Source organism: Amblyraja radiata, chromosome 13 (genome assembly GCF_010909765.2).
Source record: "Amblyraja radiata isolate CabotCenter1 chromosome 13, sAmbRad1.1.pri, whole genome shotgun sequence".
Lineage (NCBI taxonomy): Eukaryota > Metazoa > Chordata > Chondrichthyes > Rajiformes > Rajidae > Amblyraja > Amblyraja radiata.
This window is the reverse complement of record NC_045968.1, coordinates 14,391,653-14,417,839: the sequence shown is the minus strand read 5'-3', so window position 1 is coordinate 14,417,839 and position 26,187 is coordinate 14,391,653. Positions and strand designations below refer to the sequence as shown.

Below are 26,187 nucleotides of genomic sequence, written 5' to 3'. Positions count from 1 at the left end.
TTCCCCATCTATGCTAGTCCGTCTGCGTTTGGCCCATATCCTTCCACACCTGTCCTATCCATGCACCTTTCCAAATGCCTTTTAAACTTTGTGATAGTCCCTGCCTCAACACCCTCCTCCGGCAGCTCGTTCCATACACCCACCACCCTTTGTGTAAAAAAAGTTGCCCCTCAGATTCCTGTATAAAAATTAGATTGAAGGAATGCTATTTAAAAATAAGACCAAAATGTTTGCTATTTCCATGTTAAAGTAATTCACCTTTATAAAGGAAAAGATTCACCTGGGATAAAGTGAATACTAATAATAATGTAAATATTTGCACAGAATTGCTTTTATTTGCTAAAATTATCCTTAGAATTTGGTTGTTTAGAATGCATAGGTATCAGCGATTTGGGACAATGGATTTTGCTTCGCCATTGTTGTGCTAAACATTAGTCGCACAACTTTAAGACATTCTTCAGTATAGCAGATAGTTTAGAGAAAATGCATAGAAACAGGCCCTTCAGCTGACCAAATCCACGCTGACCATCCATCACCCATTCACACTAGTTCTATGTTATCCCACTTTCTCATCCACTCCCTACACACTAGGGGGCTATTTACAGAGGGGCCGATTAACCTACAAACCCGCACGTCTTTGGGACTTGGGAGCACCCGGAGGAAACCCACGCAGTCACAGGGAGAATGTGCAAACTCCACGCAGACAGCACTGGAGGTCAGGATCGAACCCGGGTCTCGGCCACTGTGAGGCAGCGGGTCTATCAGCTGCACCACTGTGTTCATCAGTTCATAAGTTCACCTTATCGCAGCAGAATTAGGCCAGTCGGCCCATCGAGTGTACTCTGCCCATTCAATCGTGGCTGATCTATCTTGCCCCCTCAACCCTATTCTCCTGCCTTCTCCCCATGACCCCTGACACCCAGACTGTGCTGCACATTACATGGCTTGCCGGGCATTAATAGACTGAAGTTCCCGTAAACGTTTCAAGATCCTGTAATTTTCCTGGTTGGTATCTTGGTACAATCCGTAAAGAAAAATCGATGACTATTGGCAATTTCTTTTTCAGTTCCTTACTGAGCCTGTTCAGTGAGAAAGGACAGGTATTGTGTCAACTTCACCAGAACCACCAGGATAATTCCGCCAAGAAACAGGCACGAAGGCCAGATCATCACTAAATACAAAGCTTTAAACATGTCGAATCTCTCCAGGAGAACATTTCTTTGCCGCCCTTTCGGATCATAATAACATGGGAAAGATTGAAACTGTGTGATGTTCCCTTTAAGCGAAGCCAACAGCACCTTATTTTCGGAATAATTCCTTTTACAATTTGATGTGCAGAAACACTGTAAAAGAAAAGAAAAATGGCAAATAATTTTCATGCTGTGGGATTCAAACATTCAGAGCTCCTATATGTTGTTCTAACTCGAACGCAGAGTTAAGGCCCTGTCCCACTTAGGAGACCTAAACAGCAACCTTTGGTGACCATGCCCGCCACCCAAGGTTTCCATGAGGTCACCAGAGGTTTTGGTCACTCTCCCTAATGGTCGAAAGTGGTTTCTGCGTGGTCGACACTTCATCTAGGTTGCTACTATTTTTTCATCATGATTAAAACCGGCCTTGACTAAAAATAGGTTGCCGTTTTAAAAATCGATAATTTTTTAGTCGCAGGTCTAGTCGAAGCCGGATTTCTTCATAGTCGAGGAAGGTTTTCAACATGTGCGTGGAAGGTGGTAGGAGGTTGCAGGTCCCCTCGACCGGGCAAGGTCACCAGAGGTTGCTGTTTAGGTCTCCTAAGTGGGACAGGCCCTTAAGTTTAGTTTATCATTGCCACGTGTGCAGAGGTATAGTGAAAGCTTTTTGTTGCGTGCTATCCAGTCAGCTAAAAGACTATATGTGATTACCATCAAGCCGTCCACAGTGTACAAGATATAGGGTAAAGGGAATAACGTTGTTATACCCTGATCAGGCAATTGAACCATCCTACCAACAACGGAAGCGGGTCCTCAGCTATTATCTGTCTTTTTGAAGACTAAACTAAACTGGACTAAACTAGACATTTAGTGCAAAAATAAAGTCTGATTAAAGATATTTCAAATGTCTCCAAAGAGGTAGATGGGAGGTCAGGACCGCTCTCTAGTGGTAGGATGATTCAGTTGCCTGATAACAGCTGGGAAGAAACTCCCTGAATATGGAGGTGTGCGTTTTCAATCCTCTGTCCCTCATGCCTGATGGGAGAGGGGAAGAAGAGGGAGTGGTTGGGGTGAGACGGGTCCCCGATTATGCTGCTGGCCTTGCCGCGGCAGTGTGAAGTGTAGATGGAACAAAGTGCAGGTGATCCCTGCAATGCGATGGGGTTGTGTTCCTCGAAAACGGGCCGCAATGCGATACCCCGTAACGTTCGCGTGTGGACGTGGCGTCGAAGGACGTGAAGCTGAAGCAAAGAAGTGGAAGCCAAATAACTGAACGGAAACAAAGCCGAAACGACAACTCACCGAAAGGACGGGACGCCTAAAAGCCAACCAACCGAATGGACGCTCTGCCGAAAAGTCAAATAACGGACATGACGTCGCCTGGGGGGGGGGGTTGGCGGGCGGACGGCGGACGGCGGACGTCAGCGATTGGTCCAGACCCCCGCGTCCATCACATCACTGGCCGATGGAGATGGGAGGGTGGGGGTCATTTTCCCACACAAGCCGTAGGTGACTGGGCACTCTGAACCTGAGCACCAAGTTGTAAGCGGTCCATGTGAAAGGGCAGCACCTACCAACAATGAAGGCACTATGAAACCAGCTGCCGCAAGCCCTTCCCACAGGACAGGGTTTTAACTCGGCATTAAAAATCAAAAAAGAGTTAAATTGATTTAAAAACAAAAATGTTGCATGTATAAATAGTTCTTACATTCGGGAACCTGGTTAATCAAGTCATAGGATTATTTCCCCATCCTAACTATGTCTTTACTTTAGCCGGTGGTCACATCCATTCCACCCCACCCACGCAAAGATGTGAGATTTCATTGAGAGCACACTTGGATGAATAGATGCAAGCGGCATGTAAAGTGTCTCTTCCATGCACGCAATACATGAAGCCGATGAAATTAGACAACTGTCACACCAAAGATAGACACAAAATGCTGGAGTGACTCAGTGGGACAGGCAACATCTTTGGAGAGAAGGAATGGGTGGCATTTCGGGTCAAGACCCTTCAGACTCGGTCGTCAGGTCTGAAGAATGGTCTCGACCCGAAACATCACCCATTCCTTCTCTCCAGAGATGCTGCCTGTCCCACTGAGTCACTCCAGCATTTTGTGTCCATCTTCGGTTAAAACAGTTTAGAGATTATCTGGTGTTTTGTGCATGGGAGCGTGTTGTGTGCGTTACGCAGGCAGCCAGGCGGTGATAAATAAAACGTGCTTCTTGTTGTCAAGGGGGAGGAGATAAAATTATTCGTTGTCATGCTCACTTGTCATCGGCCCGCCAGGGAATTTGTGTCCCCCCCCCCCCCCCTCATGTTTTAACAGTGATTTATTATGGCTGCCAATGCCCCGAGCCATCTGTCACCGCAGCCAGGGTGGGGGTGAATCACCCTGTGTGGGTGTCAGGGGGTAAGTCACCCCGTGTCGGGGTCCGGGGGTTGGGGGGGGGGGGGGAAATGAATCACCCTGGTGTGGGGGTTGGGGTCCGATGGCGGTGCATTACGGTCAGTGACTCTGGGTGGGCGGAGGGACCAGCCTGTCCCACACCTCTGCTCCACCCGACGCTGCCGAGACACAGCCCGTCACAGTGCGGCTACACGGGAAAGACGAAGCTGAGAGCGGCCGTGGCGGTGGGAGCTGTCCCGAGGGATGCGCTCCTTCGGCCGCTTACAACTTGGTGCTCGGGTTCAGAGTGCCCAGTCACCTATGGCTTGTGTGGGAAAATGACCCCCACCCTCCCGTCTCCATCAGTGATGTGATGGACGCGGGGGTCTGGACCAATCGCTGACAAGTTGGCTTTTAGGCGTCCCGCCCTTTCAGTTAGTTGGCGTTTCGGCTTCGTTTCCGTTCGGTTATTTGACTTCCGCTTCTTTGCTTCGGCTTCTCGTCCTTCGGCGCCACGTCCGATTACCGTAACGTCAAAGCCACAAGTTTAGTCTTCATTCAAACCCTCAATCAGATTAACGTTTAGTCTTTAAGACAATCGAACCAGTCTGAAGAAGGGTCCCGACCTGAAACATCACCTGTCCAAGTTCTCCAGAGATGTAGCTGACCTGCTGAGTTACTCCAACAGTTTGTATTCAAGCATCCGCAGTCTTTCACTTTTGCCCAGTGTCGGGGAATCAAAACCCAGAGAACAAAAGTTGAAGGTGAGAGGGGTGAGATTTAATTGGAACCAGTGGGGCAACTTTTTCACTCAAAAGGTGGTGGGTAAATGGAACAAGCTGCCAGACGAGGTATATCTGTGTTAAAATATATCTGGATAGTTACATAGATAGGAAAGGATTAGAGTGAGATGGGCCAAATGTGGGCAAATGGGAATAGTGCAGATGGGGCATTTTTGGTTGGCACGGTTGAGTTGGGCCGAAGGGCCTGTTCCGTGCTGTTTGGCTTTTTTCCACGAGTAGTAGCTCTACTCAATAACCAAAAATTCCTTGATGTGAATACTTGGCCAACAAACATATTCATTCATTCTTTCATTTTGACTCTGTGACTCTATCTGCAGTTACTTTTGTTCCCATTTTAGGTTATGTTACAGCCTCAGCAGTCGCTTCAGTTTCGGAGAGAGGCTTTACAAGGCATTTCAAGATTTACGATCAGAAAGCTTAGCTTTACACCGGGGATGGACACAAAATGCTGTAGTAACCCCATGGGACAGGCAGCACCTCTGGATTGAAGGGATTCTCTCCATTCCTTCCCTCCAGTGATGCCGCCTGTCCCGCTGAGTTACTCCAGCATTTTGTATCTATCTTCGGGGTAAACCAGCGTCTGCAGTTCCTCCCTCAGCATTACACAGGGCCACGTCAGCATCCAATCAGTATCAGTGAGGACGTTCACGCCACCATGGAAGAGCCACCCTAACTCCAACGTCAAAATCGTCTGCCATCGACTCAAAAAGGCATAGACAGGGTAGACAGTCAGAACCTATTCCCCAGAATGAAAATATCAAAGACTAGTCTTTGGCCGCACGGTGGCGCAGCGGTAGAGTTGCTGCCCCACAGCGCCAGAGACCCAGGTTCCATCCTGACTACGGGTGCTGTCTGTGCGGAGTTTGTACGTTCTCCCCGTGACCTGCGTGGGTTTTTCTCTCCGAGATCTTCGGTTCCTCCCAAACTCCAAAGACGTACAGGTTTGTAGGTTAATTGGCTTGGTATAAATGTAAAAATTGTCCCTAGTGTGTGTGTGTGTAGGATGGTGTTAGTGTGCGGGGATCGCTGGTCGGCGCGGACTTGGTGGGCCGAAGGGCCCATTTCCGCGCTGTATCTCTAAACTAAAGTAGAGGTCATACCTTAAAGCCGAGAGGGCTGAGTTTAAAGGAGATGTGCGGGGCATGTTTTTTTTTAAACATTTAAGAGACTTTTGGTTTGTACGTGGATATGTCAGGACGGACGATGATAGCGATGTCAACATTTGAAACATGGAAGATGGACACGGAAGAAGAATACAGGGGATGGAGGGATATGGATCATGTGCAGGCAGGGAAGAGTTGTTCTTATTATCTAAATGGTGTCAAGTTGGGAAAAGGGGGAGTACAATGAAAGTAAGCATGCAGGTACGGAGCATGTTTTTTTAAAACATTGAGAGACTTTTGGTTAGTTCGTGGATATGCAGGGAATGGAGTGATATGGATCATGTGCGGGCAGATACGAGTTGGTCATGGCATCATGTTCAGCACGGACATTGTGAGCTGAAGGACCTGTCCCCGTGCTGTACTGGTCCAAGTTCTATGTTCAAAGGCAGAGGAGATTTGTCTTGTCACCATATTTGGCACAGACACTGTGGGCCGAAGACATTGCTCCACCGTTCTATGTTACGGTTCGGACGTTATAATGACAGGAAACTATTTTGCAGTTTACTGGTCCTATAAAGGAGGATAATTCCACCTTCACAACAAGGAACAAAAACAATGGTTTAAAATTCAGACTGAGAACATGACCTCCATTCGACACACAATTACTGGACTCTGCTACTGACTACACATCCACGTCCAGAACACTAAACCTTGTTAGTTCATTCTCATTGCAGCCGACCGGTTAATGACTTCCTCTCACATTCTATAGTGGGTTTCTTACCTCAGGATTGAAGCGTACAGTTTCTTCCGACTGGTGTAACAGAACCTTCATCCCTGAAGAGGATAAATTGACGTAAACCTGTAGGCAGGTGTACTCTGATGGGTTCCAGCAATCTGGCCCGCAGTTGATGCTGCAGTTTGGGCAGCTTGTGATTCTTGCTTCAAGAACAGTGCATTCCGATACACCTGTCCAAACACTAACAACACACTGGTTATCAAAATACATCCTTTGTAGCCCTGGCTTAAGTAATTGGCAATAAAATATAGATACGAGGATTACATCGGAACTAAAACCTAAAAGTGCCTATTCAAGTGGGACAGGCGCTTAATGAAGAAATCTGAATCCATTTCATTGCTTCCACAACACAAATGTACTTTTCTTGTCTTGGAAGGAACTGCAGAGGCTGGCTTAAACCGAAGATAGACACTAAATGCTGGATTAACTCAGCAGGACAGGCAGCATCTCTGGAGAGAAGGAATGGGTGATGTTTCGGGTCGAGACCCTTCTTCAGACTAGTCAGGGGAAAGGGAAACGAGAGATATAGACAGAGATGTAGAAAGGTGTACTTGATATCTACTGCTTAAAATAATCGTAGATACAAGAAACTGCAGATGCTTGTTTACAAAAAGAAGACACAAAGTGCTGGAGTAACTCGGGCCGAAAAAGTGCAAGTTGCCAAACTGTGTGACTCTATGACTATAACTCAGCGGGTCAGGCAGCATCTGTGGAGAACATGGATAGATGACGTTTCACAGAGTGCTGGATTAACTCAGTGGGTCAGGCAGCATCTGTGGAGAACGTGGATAGGTGACGATTCACAGAGTGCTGGAGTAACTCAGCGGGTCAGGCAGCATCTGTGGAGAACGTGGATAGGTGAAGGGTCGCGACCCAAAATGTTAACTATCCATGTTCTCCAGAGATGACCCTGACCGAATGAATTATTCCAGCATTTTATGAATTCCTTACTAATAATAATGTTTCTTATTAATTAATAATTCGTAACATACTAAATATTTGTTATTGGAGCTTCATAGTGAAATGCCATGGCACATTTTATAAATTGCAATCAGCAACCTTGTCTTAATTCCTGCTCACATTTCAGATTCCTGAGGCTGTGAGCTACAGGGAGAGGTTGAGTAGGCTGGGTCTCTATTCCTTAGAGCGCGGGAGGGTGAGGGCTGATCTTATAGAGGTGTACAAAATCATGAGAGGAATAGATCAGGTAGATGCACAGAATCTCTTGCCCAGAGTAGGGGAATCGAGGACCAGAGGACATAGGTTTAAGGTGAAGGGGTAAAGATTTAATAGGAATCTGAGGGGTAACTTTTTCACACAAAGGTTGGTGGGTGTATGGAACAAGCTGCCAGATGAGGTAGTTGAGGCTGGGACTGTCCCAACGTTTAAGAAACAGTCAGACAGATACATGGATAGGACAGGTTTGGAGGGATATGGACCAAGTGCAGGCAGGTGGGACTAGTGTAGCTGGGCCATGTTGGCCGGTGTGGGCAAGTTGGGCTGAAGAGCCAGTTTCCACGCTGTATCACTCTATGACTAAGTTTCAGGAGATTCCTCCAGCTGGCAGGAATAAGAAAGAATATCAAACCTTAAAACTTTGTGAACAAATGGATAAAAGAAGAAATTATTTTAATGGTAATATATTATATATGTATATATATTATAATATATTATAATAATATAATATATAATAAGATGGTAATAGTGGTAAGGATATGTGTAAGCAAGATGGTTCTAAGCTTCCTTCTGTAGGAGAGTCTAAAATTTAGCTAAAAATGGGATTTAGGAGATAGTTTTGCAAACAGCATTTCCACATCATACTTTAGCATATGTCAGGTTGTGAGAACATTTTTTGAATTATTTTATGCAGAGTTTACACATTAAAATTAGGAATTAATTCATGATTGGATTGAGTCAGATGTATCCATTTCTAATTCATAATATTCTCAAATTGCAAACAGCTAAGTATATGATTATTAAGGGTTTAGACACACTAGAGGCAGGAAACATGTTCCCGATGTTGGGGGAGTCCAGAACCAGGGGCCACAGTTTAAGAATAAGGGGTAAACCATTTAGAACGTAGATGAAGAAACACTTTTTCACACAGAGAGATGTGAGTCTGTGGAATTCTCTGCCTCAGAGGGCGGTGGAGGCCGGTTCTTTGGATACTTTCAAGAGAGAGCTAGATAGGGCTCTTAAAGATGGTAGAGTCAGGGGATATGGGGAGAAGGCAGGAACTGGGTATTGATTGTGGATGATCAGCTATGATCACATTGACTGGCGGTGCTGGCTTGAAGGGCCGAATAGCCTACTCCTGCACCTGTTGTCTATTGTCTATCGTCTATTGAAGCTAAATGCATTAGCAGAATGCTATTCACCTGATATACATCGCACACATAACATATGGTAAAATTGCATACATAATATACACTGTATCATTGAGCACAGTTTGTGCAGCTGGATGTGCTGCTTCCTCACAGCACCAGAGACCCTGGTTCGATCCTGACCTCGGGTGCTGTCTGTGTGGAGTTTGCACGTTCTCCCTGTGACCCCGTCGGATCGGTTTCCTCCCACGTCCCAAAGACGTGCGGGGTTTGTAGGTTAATCGTCCCTCTGTAAATTGCCCCCTAGTGAGTAGGGAGCGGATGAGAGAGTGGGATAACATAGAACTAGTGTGAACGGGTGATCGCTGGTCGGCGTGGACTCAGTGGGCCGAAGGGCCTGTTTCCGTGCTGTATCTCTAAACTAAGCTAAACGGAGTATACATTGTGTAGGGAAGAACTGCAGATGCTGGTTTAAATCGAAGATAGACACAAATACTGGAGTAAACGGCCTGTCCCACTTTCCCGAGTCACTCACAAATTCTCCCGAGTTTTCGCCTTGATTCAAACTGGGAGATGTAGGTACTGGGAGTTAGTTTTTTACTCGTGGACAATTTTCAACATGCTGAAAAAACGTCCCGACTTACCTGATGCCCCGAGTACCTTCGGCTGGCATTATGAGTCGCTACGAAATATCTACAGACTCCTACGGACTCGCTACGGACATTCTCCGAGTTTGAATCGAGGGGAAAACTCGGGAGAATTCGTGAGTAACTCGGGATAGTGGGACAGGGGCTTAACTCAGCGGGACAGGGACAGGCAGCATCTCTGGAGAGAAGGAATGGGCGACGTTTTGGGTCGAGACCCTTCTTCAGACTGAACAGAGTATGTATACATTGTTGCTAATTCACAATGCAAAACAATTTTACAAATTATAAAGAACACAAACAAAACACAATCCAATCATGATTTATTACTAAATTTAATTTAAAATATAACTTTTATTTGATTTGGTTCTAAGATTAAAGGGCCTGTTCCACTTGGCGATTTTTTTCGGCGACTGCCGGTGTCCTATCAGTGTCGCCAAAAGATTTTGAACATTTCAAAATCCAGCGGCGACAAAAAAATGTTGCGACACTTGAAAAAAAACCGCGCGTTAATACGTCATCACCGCCGCGTCACCAGCACGTCACGCCGCGTCACCAGCACGTCACGCCGCGTCACGCCGCGTCACCAGCGCGTCACCAGCGCGTCACGCCGCGTCACGCCGCGTCACCAGCACGTCACGCCGCGTCACCAGCACGTCACGCCGTGTCACCAGCGCATCACGCCGCGTCACGCCGCGTCACGCCACAAATTTTTCGGTGACCTGATACGTCAGTCAATGATGCCGGCAGTCGCCAAAAAAATTGCCAAGTGGGACAGGCCCTTAAAGAACAATGTTTTGTATTCCCAACAATATGTAAATATATAGAAGCATGAAAAAACAAGTAGTTATTTCTCTGCTACCTCGCCTTGTTTTGTTGAATCACTTTTGTTCCCAGAAGGAAGGCAATGAATATTGAACACACCAGCATTGCCAGACCCAGAAATATGGCCCTGTTTTCACCAGCCTTCAGGGCAGTGACTGGTTTCCTTTTCTCCAGAATATCGCGAGGTTTTGTCTTTTTATGTATGTTGCTGAAATGCAAACAGATACATTAGTGAAGCTGTTTAAGAAGGAACTGCAGATGATGGAAAATCGAAGGTAGACAAAAATGCTGGAGAAACTCAGCGGGTGAGGCAGCATCTATGGAGCGAAGGAAATAGGCGACGTTTCGGGTCGAGACCCTTCTTCAGGCTGAAGCTTAACTTTATCCATTTATTGACAGGCTGAATCACGGCCTGCTTCTGTAACTCGAACGCCTAGGAAAGAAGGGGATTTTAAGTATAAGAGGTCGGCCATTTAGAACGGAGATGAGGAAGAACTTTTTCACACAGAGGGTTGTGAATCTGTGGAATTCTCTGCCTCAGTTTCTGCCAATTTTCTGGATGCTTTCAAGAGAGAGTTATTAGGTAGGGCTCTTAAAGATAGCAGAGTCAAGGGGATATGGGGAGAAGGCAGGAACTGAATGTGGATGATCAGCCATGATCACGGTGAATGGCAGTGCTGGCTTGAAGGGCCGAATGGCCTACTCCTGCACCTATTGTCTATTGTGTCTGACGTTGATATACCTGTTGTACTGCTGCAAGGAAGAATGTCATTGTTCTGTTTTGGGGTATGTGATAATGAAGCACTCTTGACTATTGAAAGCCTGATACCAGTGGGTTATGTTATAAGGTGTGCAGTCAGGTGACAGGTGACAAGTATCAAGGCTTATATTTTAAAAAGCAGATTGAACATAGGAGTGGAGTGGAGTTAACGAACAGCAGCCTCAACAATCCATAGGCCTGTCGTTATAAGGCCATAAGTGATAGGAGTGGAATTATGCCATTCGGCCCATCAAGTCTAGACCCGTCATGGCTGATCTATCTCCTAACCCCATTCTCCTGCCTTCTCCCCATAACCCCTGACACCCGTACTAATCAAGTACATACTAATCAAGTGATGTCAGTACAAGTGCCAGAGTTACAGCTGGTCATTTCTTCTCGGACAATTTCAATTATTCATCTCAGCCTTCGTACGATAAGGAATCTTAGGCACTTTTGAGTGATGAGCGTTTAACGGCACTGGGCCTGTACTCGCTGGAGTTTGGAAGAATGAGGGGGGACCTCATTGAAAATTACCTAATAGTGAAAGGCCTGGATAGAGTGGATGTGGAGAGGATGTTTCCACTAGTGGGAGAGTCAACAACCAGAGGTCACAGCCTCAGAATTAAAGGACGTTCCTTTAGGAAGGAGATGAGAAGAATTTATTTAGTCAGAGGGTGGTGAATCTGTGGAATTCTTTGCCACAGAAGGCTGTGGAGGCCAAGTCAATGGATATTTTTAAGGCAAAGATAGATAGATTCTTGATCAGTACGGGTGTCAGTGGTTACAGGGAGAAGGCAGGAGAATGGGGTTGAGAGGGAGAGATTGAATGGCGGAGTAGGCGATGGGCCACATGGCCTAATTCTGCTCCTATCACTTATGAACATATTATGAATGAAAATGGTAAGAAAGTCACATGAGTGTACAAAGTCACGAGAGGAATAGATGGAGTCGACGCACAGAGCCTTTTGCCCAGAGTAGGGGAATCGAGAACCACAGGACAAAGATTCCACTGACTGATTAACACGCAACAAAAAGCCTTTCACTGTACCTCGGTACACGTGACAATAAACTAAACTAAACTAAACTAAACTAATGTCCGCAATGGGGTAGAGGTGAATCGGACAGTGCCCTAGCTTATGGAAGGACCGTTCAGAAGCCTGATAACAGAGGGGAAGAAGGTGTTCCTGACTTTTCATTTTGCCCGATCGTAAATCTTGCAACACCTAACAAATGGAGGAGGGTCTGGAGTTTAAGTCAGCAAACATCTTTGGAAGATTTGCTTCTTGTGGTACAGGAACTGGGAAGTGTAGAAATCAGCGAGGGTGACTTTATGCTTGTTATAATGGCGGGTGTTCAAGAAGCTTTCAGATAGGCCAGTGGATATGCAGGGAATGGATAGATATGGTTCACGTGCAGGCAGTGGAGATTAGTTTAACCTGGCACCATGTTCAGTACAGACATTGTGGGCCGAAGGGCCTGTTCCTGTGCTGTACTGTTCGATGCTCTATGTAGTCTTACATCTTTTATTCTCTCAGTCATGAGACGCACTCCAAAGATGTTCGGGTTTGTAGGTTAATTGGCTCGGTATAAATGTAAATTGTCCCTAGTGTGTGCACAATAGATAATAGACAATAGGTACAGGCGTAGGCCATTCGGCTCTTCAAACCAGCACCGCCATTCAATGTGATCATGGCTGCTCATCCCCAATCAGTACCCTGTTCCTGCCTTCTCTCCATATCCCCTGACTGCGCTATCTTTAAGAGCCCTATCTAGCTCTCTCTTGAAAGCATCCAGAGAACCGGCCTCCACCGCCCTCTGAGGCAGAGAATTCCACAGACTCACAACTCTCTGTGAGAAAAAAGTGTTTCCTTGTCTCCATTCTAAATGGCTTACCCCTTATTCTTAAACTGTGGTCCCTGGTTCTGGACTCCCCCAACATCGGGAACATGTTTCCAGCCTCTAGCGTGTCCAAACCCTTAATAATTTTATATGTTTCAATAAGATATCCTCTCATCCTTCTAAACTCCAGAGTATGCAAGCCCAGCCGCTCCATTCTCTCAGCATATGACAGTCCCGCCATCCCGGGAATTAACCTTGTAATAGTGTTAGTGTGCAGGGATCGCTGGTCGGGGTGGACTCGGTGGGCTGAAGTGACTGTTTCTGCACTGTATCTCTAAACTAAACTAAATTAAACTAAACAGTCTGTGACAGACAAAATAATTGCAAACTGTCTGTCTTTCCACAGTATTTCCAGCAGGCCAAACTAGGAAACTATTGTGACATGATCAGTTAAATAACCCGCTGGATATACAGGTCACACCGCACATGGTTTAAATCCGTTAAACGACATTTACCAACTTGTAAACGTGTAAATTGATAGCGTTTCACATTCGAGGTAATACCAATGTGAACGATCACTTTCAAGATGGAAAACTGATACTTTTCATATTTAAAAATAATCACTGATTTTTAATATTTGGGCTGCAGATATTTCTGGGAACCTTCGGCGTAAAGGGTGTGAATTGTGCGACTTAGCAGCTTAAAATGATACTTTCACTAGAGAGCTAGATAGGACTTAATGATAGCAGTCAGGGGATATAGGGAGAAGGCAGGAACGGGATACTGATTGGGGATGATCAGCCATGATCACATTGAATGGCGGTGCTGGCTCAAAGGGTCGAATGGCCTACTCCTACACCTATTGTCTATTGACATGTCTTATAAGAGAACATTTTTCAAATTTGATCAATGGTGAGTTGGAAACTCAGCCGGCGAGGCAGCATCTCTGGAGAGAAGGAATGGGTGACGTTTCGGGTCGAGACCCTTCTTCGGACTAGAATGATGTGATTGTTTCCCAGAGTTAGAGTCACAGAGCCATACAGCACAGAAACAGGCACTTCAGCCCATCCTGTCCACGACGACCAAGATGCCCCATCTACACTAGTCCCACCTGCCACGTTAGCGACTGGCTTGCACGCAACCAAAGCTTTTCACAGACTGTACCTCGGTACACGTGACAATAATCTACACTCAGGTGTGTGGCCCATAGCCATCTAAACCTGTCCTATCCATGTACCTGTCCAGGTGTCTTTTAAATGTGAAGATAGACACAAAAAGCTGGAGTAACTCAGCGGGACAGGCAGCATCTCTGGAGAGGAGAAATGGGAGATGTGTCGGGTCGAGACCCTTTTATTCAGACTAGAATGTGTTCAGTCTTTTAAATGTTACAGTCCCTGCCTCAATGATCTCCTCTGGCAGCTCGTTCCATACAACCCCTCTCACCCTTCTAAACTCTAGAGTGTACAAGCCCAGCCGCTCCATTCTCTCAGCTTATGACAGTCCCACCATCCCGGGAATTAACTTTGTAAACCTACGCTGCACTGTGTGCTGCCCGACAGAAGAAGGCTAGGAGTTAGATCTTACCTTTCTGGTTGCTGTGTGAGTTGCGGGTGGCTGGTCCACAGGAACATCCTGGGCATGGAAACACTGTTGACATCTCTCGCGGACGAGGTGGAATTTGCGTTGCGTCGATGGGGCCTAAGGAAGGGAAGATCCATGAAAGACGTTGGGATAAAATGGTTTAAAAACCCGAGTCATTCGCGGCCTTTGCGTGGCTTAAGGCCTCGCACCCCGTAACAGACGACACTCTATGGGATCTGCTCATAGTTTCTCACTTTCAGTTAGTTGTGTTCAGCCAGCGGTTGTGATTTGCCTCTTGGCGAGAGGACGGGAGATTCTTAGTCGGGGAGCGACTGTACAAAGGTACGGTGGATTACAGCAGCGTCGAGCTCAGCAATTGGTGCTGAGGGAGGAAGCCATGGCAACACGCTGAGGTGCACAGGTGCTTCACATGATCGCTGATGTGGAAGGTAAACTTTGTTCCCTTGTGTTGACTTAAAAACCTGGCCAACTGCATGAAGCACAGGCCGACAGCTAACAGGTAGAACGCCAGACAATCCAGGTGTCCAGCACAGCAGTAGAGTTGCTGCCTCACAGCGCCAGAGACCAGGGTTCGATCCCGACTACGGTTGCTCTCCGTACGGAGTTTGCACGTTCTCCCCGTGACCTGCGTGCGTTTTCTACGGGTGCTCCGACTTCCCCCCACACTCCAAAGACGTACAGGTTTGTAGTTTAATTGGCTCGGTATAAATGTAAATTGTCCCCAGTGTGTGTAGGGTAGTGCTAGTGTGCGGGGATCGCTGGTCGGTGCGGACTCAGTGGGCCGAAGGGCCTGTTTCCGCGCTGTATCTCTAAACCAAACTGAACTAAATTGCCACCGTCCTCGAATTCTTGGATAAGAACACTCAAACAAGCAAATCATTCAGCTCTTCAAGCCTGCATCAGGATTCCATCAGATCATGGCCGACTGTTGCTAGACTCACTCTCGGAGGTCAGGTGTTAAAACATAATCCCTTGGAGCGCAGGTGGTTGAGACATGATCTCATGGAGCCGTATAAAACCAAGAGGGGAATAGATAGGCCCAGAAGTGCAAAGTCTTTTTTTCCAGGATAGAGGAATCATAAACCAGAGGTCATAGGTTGATGGTGAGAGGGGAAAGATTTAATAGGAGCCAGAGGGGCAACTTTTTCACACAGAGGGTGGTGGGTGTATGGAACGAGCTGCTGGAGAAGGTAGGTGTGGCAGGGTCCAGAACAACATTTAAATGATATTTGGACAGGTACATAGAAACATAGAAAATAGGTGCAGGAGTAGGCCATTCGGCCCTTCGAGCCTGCACCGCCATTCAATATGTTCATGGCTGATCATCCAACTCAGTATCCTGTACCTGCCTTCTCTCCATACCCCCTGATCCCTTTAGCCACAAGGGCCACATCTAACTCCCTCTTAAATATAGCCAATGAACTGGCCTCAACTACCTTCTGTGGCAGAGGATTCCAGGTACATGTATAGAAAGGTTTAGACGGATATGGGCCAAATGCAGGCACATGGGACTAGTTTCAAAGTTCAAAGTTCAAGTTCAAATTTATTTGTCACATACACCATAACGTGCAGTAAAATGTAATTTACCATGCAGCGTTACAATTAAAAAAGGACACAATACACGACATAATTCAACACAGACATCCACCACAGCATTCTTCACAGTGATGGAAGGCAACACAGTTCACACAGTCCTCCTCCTCCTCCCTTGTTCACCCATGGTCGGGGCCCTGACCCTTTGTAGTTGCCGCTACAGACGGCCCGATGTTCAAGCCCTCTGGTCGGGATGGTCGGAACGGCGACGTTGGGACAGTTCGAGCACACCCCGCGGCTCGGAGCTCCCAATCGGCCACCTCCTTACCAGAGACCAAGGCTTCCAGATGTTGTAGGCCGCAGGCTGGCAGTCGGGGCTCTTCTCCGGCGACCCCCGGCGAGGGATCACCCGCTCCACGATGGTGAAGTAAAGTCCGCTAGGTTAGATGGGGCATGTTGGTTGGCATGGAGGAGTTGGGCCGAAGGGCCTGTGCCGTATGACTCTATGACTATAACTCTACTCTCCCGATCTTACTTGCATGCCCAGGTGAAACATTCCAAATGTTGTGATACACCTTGCTATCAACTTGCGTAGAGGTGTATAAACTCATGAAGGGAATGGACGGGGCGAATGTCCAGTCTTTCCCATGGTGAGGAGATCAGCAGAGGTTTAAGGTGAGGGGGGAAAGACTTAAAGCCCTGTCCCACGGTACGAGTTCATTCCAAGAGTTCTCCCGAGTTTGCCCTGATTCGAACTCGGAGATTTACGGTAATGGCAACTCGTCGGTACTCGGGGCTCTCGTGGACAATTTTCAACGTGTTGAAAAATCTTTACGAGTCTTCCCGTGCTTACCTGCCATTAGCGAGTCTTCCCGAGTACCTGCCTTTAGCGTTACGAGCCGCTAAGAGACGTCGCAGAGCTCCGACGTATCCACTACGTTCATTCTCCGTGCTTACCGCGAGTTTGATTTTTTTTAAACTCAGGAGAGCTCTTGGAATTAACTTGTACCGTGGGACAGGGCTATTAATAGGAACACAAGGGTGACTTTTTCCACAAAGGGTGGTTTGTGTAGGAGGGAACTGCAGATGCCGAAGATAGACACAAAACGCTGGAGTAACTCAGCGGGGTAGGCAGCATCTCTGGAGAGAAGGAGTGGGCGACGTTTCGGGTCGTCACCCTTCTTCGGACTGAGAGTCAGGGGGGCGAGGGAGACATGGAGGTATGGAAGGGTAAGGTGTGAAAATGAGAGATTAAAGGGGTCGAAGCTCGAGGGAAACGTAGACTAGACCTTTGTTAGCTGGGGGAAGTTGACAACGAGGCATATAAAGATAAAATATAATCAGGAGGACAGTCAGACTGGACTGAGAACTAGGATGGGGGAGGGTGTATGGTGGGTGTATGGAACGAGCTGCTGGAGGGGGTAGGTGAGGCAGGTACTATCCCACGATCCACTGTTTAGAATTTTTCGAGGATGTAACTAGTAGCGTGGATAGGGGAGAACCAGTGGATGTGGTGTATCTAGACTTCCAGAAGGCTTTCGACAAGGTCCCACATAAGAGATTAGTATACACACTTAAAGCACACGGCATTGGGGGTTCAGTATTGATGTGGATAGAGAACTGGCTGGCAAACAGGAAGCAAAGAGTAGGAGTAAACGGGTCCTTTTCACAATGGCGGGCAGTGACTAGTGGGGTACCGCAAGGCTCAGTGCTGGGACCCCAGCTATTTACAATATATATTAATGATCTGGATAAGGGAATTGAAGGCAATATCTCCAAGTTTGCGGATGACACTAAGCTGGGGGGCAGTGTTAGCTGTGAGGAGGATGCTAGGAGACTGCAAGGTGACTTGGATAGGCTGGGTGAGTGGGCAAATGTTTGGCAGATGCAGTATAATGTGGTTAAATGTGAGGTTATCCATTTTGGTGGCAAAAACAGGAAAGCAGACTATTATCTAAATGGTGGCCGATTAGGAAAAGGGGAGATGCAGCGAGACCTGGGTGTCATGGTACACCAGTCATTGAAAGTAGGCATGCAGGTGCAGCAGGCAGTGAAGAAAGCGAATGGTATGTTAGCTTTCATAGCAAAAGGATTTGAGTATAGGAGCAGGGAGGTTCTACTGCAGTTGTACAAGGTCTTGGTGAGACCACACCTGGAGTATTGCATACAGTTTTGGTCTCCAAATCTGAGGAAGGACATTATTGCCATAGAGGGAGTGCAGAGAAGGTTCACCAGACTGATTCCTGGGATGTCAGGACTGTCTTATGAAGAAAGACTGGATAGACTTGGTTTATACTCTCTAGAATTTAGGAGATTGAGAGGGGATCTTATAGAAACTTACAAAATTCTTAAGGGGTTGGACAGGCTAGATGCAGGAAGATTGTTCCCAATGTTGGGGAAGTCCAGGACAAGGGGTCACAGCTTAAGGATAAGGGGGAAATCCTTTAAAACCGAGATGAGAAAAACTTTTTTCACACAGAGAGTGGTGAATCTCTGGAACTCTCTGCCACAGAGGGTAGTTGAGGCCAGTTTCATTGGCTATATTTAAGAGGGAGTTAGATGTGGCCCTTGTGGCTAAAGGGATCAGGGGGTATGGAGAGAAGGCAGGTACGGGATACTGAGTTGGATGATCAGCCATGATCATATTGAATGGCGGTGCAGGCTCGAAGGGCTGAATGGCCTACTCCTGCACCTAATTTCTATGTTTTTAAAACCACTCAATGAATTCTATCCAATCTCAGAGATCCCTGCTTGCACTCCAGCAACCTGCTCAGCACCAATCTTCTGGGATTATAACTCCCCTGAGCTCCACTCTCCCAATTCAATGGCCAATGGTTCTTTAGTACAGTGTACCCAGGTACAGTGAATACTATTTGTGCACACACATCAGTGGGGTTATTGTTGTACATAACGACATCTCCCAATGATACAGAATGAGTCCAGGTTCAGAAACAGCTTCTTCCCTGCAGCCGTCAGGCTATTAAACACCACAATCTCCAAGGCTCTGAACTACATTGACTTAATATAGTGCTGTAGTCTTTTTGCACTATTATTGTTGAATTAAAGGGTGTGTGTGTGTGTGTGTGTGTGTGTGTGTGTGTGTGTGTGTGTGTGTGTGCGCGTGTATATATGTGTGTGTGTGTATGTGTGTGTGTGTATGTGTATATGTGTGTGTGTATACATGTGTGTGTGTATATATATATATATATATATATATATATATATATATATATATATATATATATATATGTGTGTGTGCATATGTGTGTGTGTATATATGTGTGTGTGTGTGTGTGTGTGTGTGTGTGTGTATATGTATATGTGTGTGCATGTATATATGTGTGTGTGTGTGTGCATGTATATATGTGTGTGTGTGTGTGTGGACACATTGAACTTTTTTTCTGGTTTATTATATTGTTTACAGTGTACTATGTTCACATATACTGCTGTGCTGCAGCAAGTAAGAGTGTCATTGTTCTATCTGGGACAATAAAACACTCTTGTCTCTTAAACGCACAGAAATATCCGCTGAGTCCACATGCAAGCGTCGCCATGTTTTGGCTCCATTCCCAATGCACAGCTATTTCTGGAATGTTACTGTGTCTACTACAGTACAGGCCGATGCAGAATTATCTGTTGATGCTACTTCTTATTTTCCACTATTAACTCCCCAGACTCACTTTGTTAACTCTCTTGATTCTATAATATCTCTTGAAGCACTCACCAGATGACTTTGCCGTTCCACATCACTTTGTCTCATATTCTATCCTTCCTTATTAATCTTTTAGTCCTTACTTGCTTTTTCACTAGTTCAGTTTTGTTGAGTTTGTCTGGGAACTCGGCATCTGATGGGGATGAGGAGGGTTCCAGAGGGAAGGCAGGGACAACTTAGAATCCAGCAGCAGAGTGGCTCCGTGAATGGATTCATTCCACTGTGAGTTCAGTTCGGTAACAACCCCCCCACTCCCCCCCTCTCCCCCCCCCTCCACCCCCCCTCTCCCCCCCTCCCCCTCTCCTCCCCTCTCCAATCCCCCCCTCTCCCCCTCCCTTCCCCCCACCTCTCCCCCTCTCTTCCCCCCACATCTCCCCCTCCCTTCCCACCCTCCCTCTCCTCCCCTCCACCCCCTCTCCCTCTGCCTCTTGCCCCTCTCTCTGTCTCTGCCCCTCTCTCTCTGTCTCTGCCCCTTCTCTTTCTGCCCTCCCGAGTTGGGGGTTATGCGTCAGTAGATAGGACCGTTATGGGGTAAAAGGAGCAAATTAATAATATTAATATTATATCAAGGGGGTAGTTAGCATGTGTGCGGAGGGGGGGGGGGGTAGTTAGTGTACGTGATGCCGCATGCTGCCCCCCCCCCTACCCGCAACCGCATGTTGGGGGAACAGACCCAATGGGTCTGCACTTGGTCTAGTATATAACTAAAAGTCTCATCTTGACCACTTCCTGTTCTGCGCTGTATATTGATTTTAGAAAAAACGATATCATATATCGCTATGATTTTTGGCCATCTTACTCACAGTTCTCCTCCGCTGAGGCAGCCCCGAAGATTTTTCCGATCGATGAAATATAAAAAAGTTATGAATGTTTAAAAAACCCAGAGATCAACTGATTGGTCCTCTCGCCTCTCAATCACCATTCCGCCCCTTCCGGGTGTGAGTCAACTGAACTGTGAGTCTACTGAACGGTGAGTCTGCAATGAGTTGTTTGGCCTGCCCTGTGCTTGAAACTGAAATGGCAATAGAAATGAAATTAAAATGAGAAGAGTTATTTGGCCTGCCCTGTGCTTGAAACTGAAATGGCAATGGAAATGAAATGAAATGAAATTGAGATGAGTTGTTTGGCCTGCCCTGTGCTTGAAACTGAACTGGAAATGGAAATGAAATGAAATTAGTTGTTTGGCCTGCCTGAAACCACTCATTTCGGCCTGGCGGGCTGGCAGCTCACACTCAGGCCTGGTGGGCTGGCAGCTCGGTTTCTTAGGGCTGGTGGGCTGGCAGCTCGGTTTCTTAGGCCTGGTGGGCTGCCAGCTCACCAGGCCTGAGTGACTGAGCTGCCAGCCTACCAGGCCTGAGTGACTGAGCTGCCAGCCTGCCAGGCCTGAGTGACTGAGCTGCCAGCCTGCCAGGCCTGATTGACAGTGCTGTCAGCCCATCAGGCCTGAGTGACTGCTGCCAGCCCACCAGGCCTGAGTGACTGAGCTGCCAGCCCACCAGGCCTGAGTGACTGAGCTGCCAGCCCAAGAGTCCATTCGGCTCACAATGTCTATACTAGCCCTCTGGAAACCAGCCCCTTTGACCCACAACACCCATACTAGTTCTCCGGAAAGCCCCCCCCCCCACCCACTGACAACCAATATTGGAATTGGTGGAGAGGTAGAATATTGCGTTGGGAGACCAGCCCTCCCGTGTGAACATGGGACCCAACGGGTGCCACTTAATCTAGTTCTTAATATAGAATATATATATTATATATAGATTAAATTCCCAAAGCTTGTTGCTTTATCTTTCTGATAAGCTCCTATTGCTACTGGTGCCTATGTATTTGTCCTTGTTTTTTTCATAGATATACTGAACTCTTTTGTAGGTAAGAACTGCAGATACTGGTTTAAATCGAAGGTAGGCACAAAATGCTGGAGTAACTCAGCGGGACAGGCAGCATCTCTGGAGAGAAGGGAGGGTCTCGACCCAAAACGTCACCCATTCCTTCTCTCCGGAGATGCTGCCTGTCCCGCTGAGTTTTTTTGCTGTTGTTTATTATGGATTTTACAGAGTAATACATTTGAAAATATACCTTTGATACATCATGGAAACAGGCCTTTCAGCCCATCGAGTCACCACCAACCAGCGATAATTGGGACACAGCTACCAGCCTTGGAGGGCATCTACAATACACGGTGCCTCAGGAAGGCCATCAGCATTCATAAAGACTCCTCACACGCTTGCAATAGTCTGTTCGAACTTCTACCGTCCGGCAGACGTTACAAGGCCTTCTACGCCCGCACCTCCAGACTTAGGAACAGCTTCATCCCCAGAGCTATAGCTGCTCTGAGCTGGTCCAGCTGAGTGCCCGCCACCCCCATGAACTGTCTCCCTCGGATGGTCACGTCACACATCGACCCGGCACAGACCTATTTGCACTTTATACTGCTTTAACTGTTTTTTAATCTTGTTTCTCTGGGTGTCTAAATTTTTAGCTATTAAAGTTATTACATCGGATGGAAGTTGCATTCCAAATCTCCTTGTACCTCTGTGCAATGACAATAAAGATATATTATTATTATTATTATTATTATTATTATTATTATTATTATTATTATTGTTATTATTATTATTATTGTTATTATTATTATACACTAGCTCTATCCAACACACACTAGGGACAATTTACAATTTACTGAAGCCAATTAACCTACAAACCTGAACGTCTTTGGAGTGCGTCTCATGACTGAGAGAAGAAAAAAGATGTAAGACATAGACCATTGAACAGTACAGCACAGAAACAGGCCCTTCGGCCCATAATGCCTGTACTGAACATGGTGCCAGATTAAACTAATCTCCTCTGCCTGCACGTGATCCATATCCCTCCGTTCCCCGCCCATCCACGGGCCCCATCTGAAAGCTTCTTGAATGCCACTATAACGAGCACAAAGTCCCCCTCGATGAGTTCTTTTCTTCCCAATTTACAATTTACACCAAGCCAATTAACCGACAAACTTGTACGTCTTTGGAGTGTGGGAGGAAACCGGAGCACCTGGGGAAAACCCACACAGGTCACGGGGAGAACGTACAAACTCCGTACAGACAGCACCCGTAGTCAGGATAGAACCCGGGTCTCTAGCGCTGTGAGGCGGCAGCTCTACCCGCTGCGCCACCGTGCCGCCCTTAGATTCTTCTTTCCAACTTTCATCTAACTGGATAACAGCCAACTCCCTCTCATCTTCCATCATCACAGCAGCATGCAGTCTAATTAACAAATGATATCATGTAATACTTTACACTTGAGACCTCCTTAACGAGAGGCAATGCTACTGACATTGGACACAAATATCATTTACATCAGGAGTGACAATCAAGGAACTTCTAAATTAATTAAATCCTTTGGGAAAACGTCTTTGGTTTAGTTTAGTTACGAGATACAGCGCAGAATCAGGCCCCTTCGGCCCAACGAGTCCACGCCGACCAGCGATCACCCCGGACACTAGCACACACGAGGGACAATTTTACAATTATACCGAAGCCAATGAACCTACAAACCTGTACGTCTTTGGAGTGTGGGAGGGAACTGAAGATCTTGGGGAAAACCCACGCAGGTCACGGGGAGAACGTACAACCTTAGTACAGACAGCACCCGTAGTCAGGATCGAACCCGGGGCTCTGGTGCAGTGAGGCAGCAGCTCTACCCGCTGCGCCACCGTGATGCCCGGCATTACTTGGGCATTGCGACTAAAGAGGAGGACGGTTCCGATCGAGGGAATGGGATCCCACCAGGCTAAGATAGCTGGCCAGGTTGAGATGGGTCACTTTAAAGCAACTCCACCTATCTGCTCACCTAAAGCCCCCTCACCTGTATCCACCTATCACTCGCCAGGCTTTGTCCCACCCACACCTCTCTTCCAGCTCTCTCCCCCCTACTCCATCAGTCCAAAGAAGGGTCCCATCCCAAAACATCACTTATCCCATAAGGACTTATGGGGAGAAGGCAGGAGAATGGGGTTAGGAGGGAGAGGTAGATCATCCATGATTGAATGGCGGAGTAGACTTAATGGTCCGAATGGCCTAATACTGCTCCTATCACTTATGGTCTTGTGACCATATGATCTATCCATGTCGTCCAGAAATGTCCTGCCCGACCAACTGAGTTACTCCGGCACTTTTTGTCTTCTTTTGTAAGCCAGCATCTGCAGTTCCTTGTGTCAAAATAAGGATCAAACACCTGTGATTGTTATATTAATATGGCACAACTACAGAAATACTGCTAACCTTTTTATTCCTCCATTTAGTAATGTGTCTGACACAAGGAAATAAAAACAATTTCAAAATAAATGTGCACAAATATTAAACTATTTTTAATACATTTTAGTTTTTTCGACTAGCATCTAAACCGATTTGCTATTACTGACTATTTACATTGATCATTTTGTCCCTCTGTTTACTGAATGACCCAAAATTAGAAGTCATCTCGAGAAATATATATCTAATGATGCAAACTAATGTGTCTAATGTGTACTTAGTTGTCAGGCATGTATTTCGGTAAACACAATTACAAAATATATTTAACTATCTTGCAGTAGAAATGAGAGCAACAGCTGTTTATATACCACATCGCCCGCGTCAACTTGATCGGCCTGATGTTCCTTGGTCTAGGTGCCTCGTGTAATGTGATATAACATTCATGTTTAAGAAGGCACTGCAGATGCTGGAAAAAATCGAAGGTAGATAAAAATGCTGGAGAAACTCAGCGAGTGAGGCAGCATCTATGGAGCGAAGGAATGCGTGACGTTTTGGGTCAAGTCGCTTCTACAGAAGGGTCTGAAGAAGGGTCTAGACCCGAAATGTCACCTATTCCTTCGCTCCATAGATGCTGCCTCACCCGCTGAGTTTCTCCAGCATTTTTATCTAACAGTCATAGAGTGATACAGTGTGGAAACAGGCCCATCAGGCCCAACTTGCACATAACGGCCAACATGTCCCAGCTACACTAGTCCCACCTGCCCGTGCTTGGCCCATATCCCTCCAAACCTGTCCATTTCCAAAATGGAGAAAGGGTCCAATTTTTATCCACATGCACTCATTGATGATAATACAGGGGCTGTTTGATGGAATTACTGCACTAAAGATGCAGCCAGTGGAGTGCTCCCAGGCGCCACGGTGGCGCAACGGTAAAGTTGTTGCCTCACAGCGCCAGAGACCGGGGGTTCCATCCTGACTACGGGTGCTGTCTGTACGGTGTTTGTACATTCTCCCCGTGACCTGCGTGGGTTTTCTCCGAGAGTTAATTATGAGAGGAGTAGATAGGGTAGACAGGCAGAGTATTTTTCCCTGGGTGGAATAATTGTATATTAGAGGGACACAAATCGCTGGAGTAACTCAGCGGGTCAGGCAGCATCTGTGGAGAACATGGATAGGAGGCGTTTCACAGAGTGCTGGAGTAACTCAGCGGGTCAGGCAGCATCTGTGGAGAACATGGATAGGTGGCGTTTCACAGAGTGCTGGAGTAACTCAGCGGGTCAGGGGGGTGGGAGATTGCCACCATCACGTGGTCCGCCTTTTTCGACAAATGCAATCAACCCGGCGTGCACAATCAAATAAGACCAAATAGAACAAGTTGTCCTACAACTTTAGGCTGTGCACGCCATACGCAAGAAGAAGAAGAAAAAGCAGGTCAGGCAGCATCTGTGGGGAACATGTATAGGTGACGTTTTGTGTTGGGACCCTTCTTCAGACTCATGTACCAATTCTAGAGGGATTAGCTTTAGGCGAGACGGGCAAAGTTCAAAGGAGATTTTAGGGGCAGGTTCTTTTACACAGAGGGTCAGGAAGATCTGTTTTAGTTTTACGTTTAGTTTAGTTTAGAGATATAGCACGGAAAGAGGCCCTTTGACCCGCTGAGACCACGACGACCAGCACTCCCCCTACACTAACACTATTCTGAACACACTAGGGACAAATAAACCTCCTCTGCAGCGTGCAGGGTGATCGCTGGTTGGCGCTGACTCGGTGGGCCAAAGGGTGTGTATTCACGCAGCATCTCTAAACACTCTGAGGTCTAAAGTAAAGTAAACGTGTAACTTCTAAGGTTCACATTGTGCATGGAACTCCTGAGTAGGGGCATTGTCATCTCTTCCATCTTATCACTTGAGATGCCGTGCATCATCCAACAACACGGATTAAACAACTATTTTTCTGACTTCCCGCAACTTGGAAACTTTTGAAGTCTCGCTCTCAGAGGTTTATTTAAGATGGAAAGACACAGAGTGCTGGAGTAACTCAGCGGGTCAGGCAGCATCTCTGGAGAACATGGATACGTGACGTTTCTGGTCGGGACCCTTCTTCAGACTGACTGCAGGAGTAGGAGGGGGGGTGGGGGGGGGGGTGTGGGGGGGGGGGGGGGGGGGGGGGGGGGAGGTGGGAGGAAGGAGGGAGGGGGGAGGAGAAAGAAAGCAGGAAGGTTTATAAAAGTTAGCCCCGAATAGACCAAGGATCCACAAGCACGCTTCAGCAGAAGATGGCTCAAAGATTGAAATGAATGGTTGAGACGTACCTAGGTCTTCTTTGTGACTCTTTGAGAGAGAAGTTCCTTTCATCCCTCATCGTGATTTCACTCGCTTCAAGGTTAAGAATCTTCATTCTGTGGGGAGGAAGGGCGAGCAGGAAGCTCAAAATT

At 46.8% G+C, this 26,187-nt stretch overlaps 1 protein-coding gene across 1 annotated transcript; it reads right to left on the bottom strand.

Moving 5' to 3' along the window:
- Positions 1 to 814: 814 nt before the first annotated feature.
- kcnmb2 (potassium calcium-activated channel subfamily M regulatory beta subunit 2) lies at positions 815 to 26,187 on the bottom strand. Its single transcript, XM_033031278.1, has 5 exons — positions 26,065 to 26,187; positions 14,256 to 14,369; positions 10,110 to 10,280; positions 6,265 to 6,460; positions 815 to 1,343 (listed from the first exon to the last, which is right to left on the bottom strand). The coding sequence occupies exons 1-5, from the start codon at positions 26,148 to 26,150 to the stop codon at positions 1,071 to 1,073; spliced, it is 840 nt and encodes a 279-aa protein (XP_032887169.1). The 5' UTR covers positions 26,151 to 26,187; the 3' UTR covers positions 815 to 1,070.

Bases quoted from the DNA above. Each gene is read 5' to 3' on its own strand.
- kcnmb2 (XM_033031278.1), bottom strand. From the start codon at position 26,150: ATGAAGATTCTTAACCTTGAAGCGAGTGAAATCACGATGAGGGATGAA. The intron at 14,370-26,064 runs GTACGTCTCAAC...TCCCTTCCTTAG, and splicing joins GAGTCACAAAGAAGACCTAG to GCCCCATCGACGCAACGCAA. The intron at 6,461-10,109 runs GTAGCAGAGAAA...GTGTGTTGTTAG, and splicing joins ATTCAACAAAACAAGGCGAG to TGTTTGGACAGGTGTATCGG.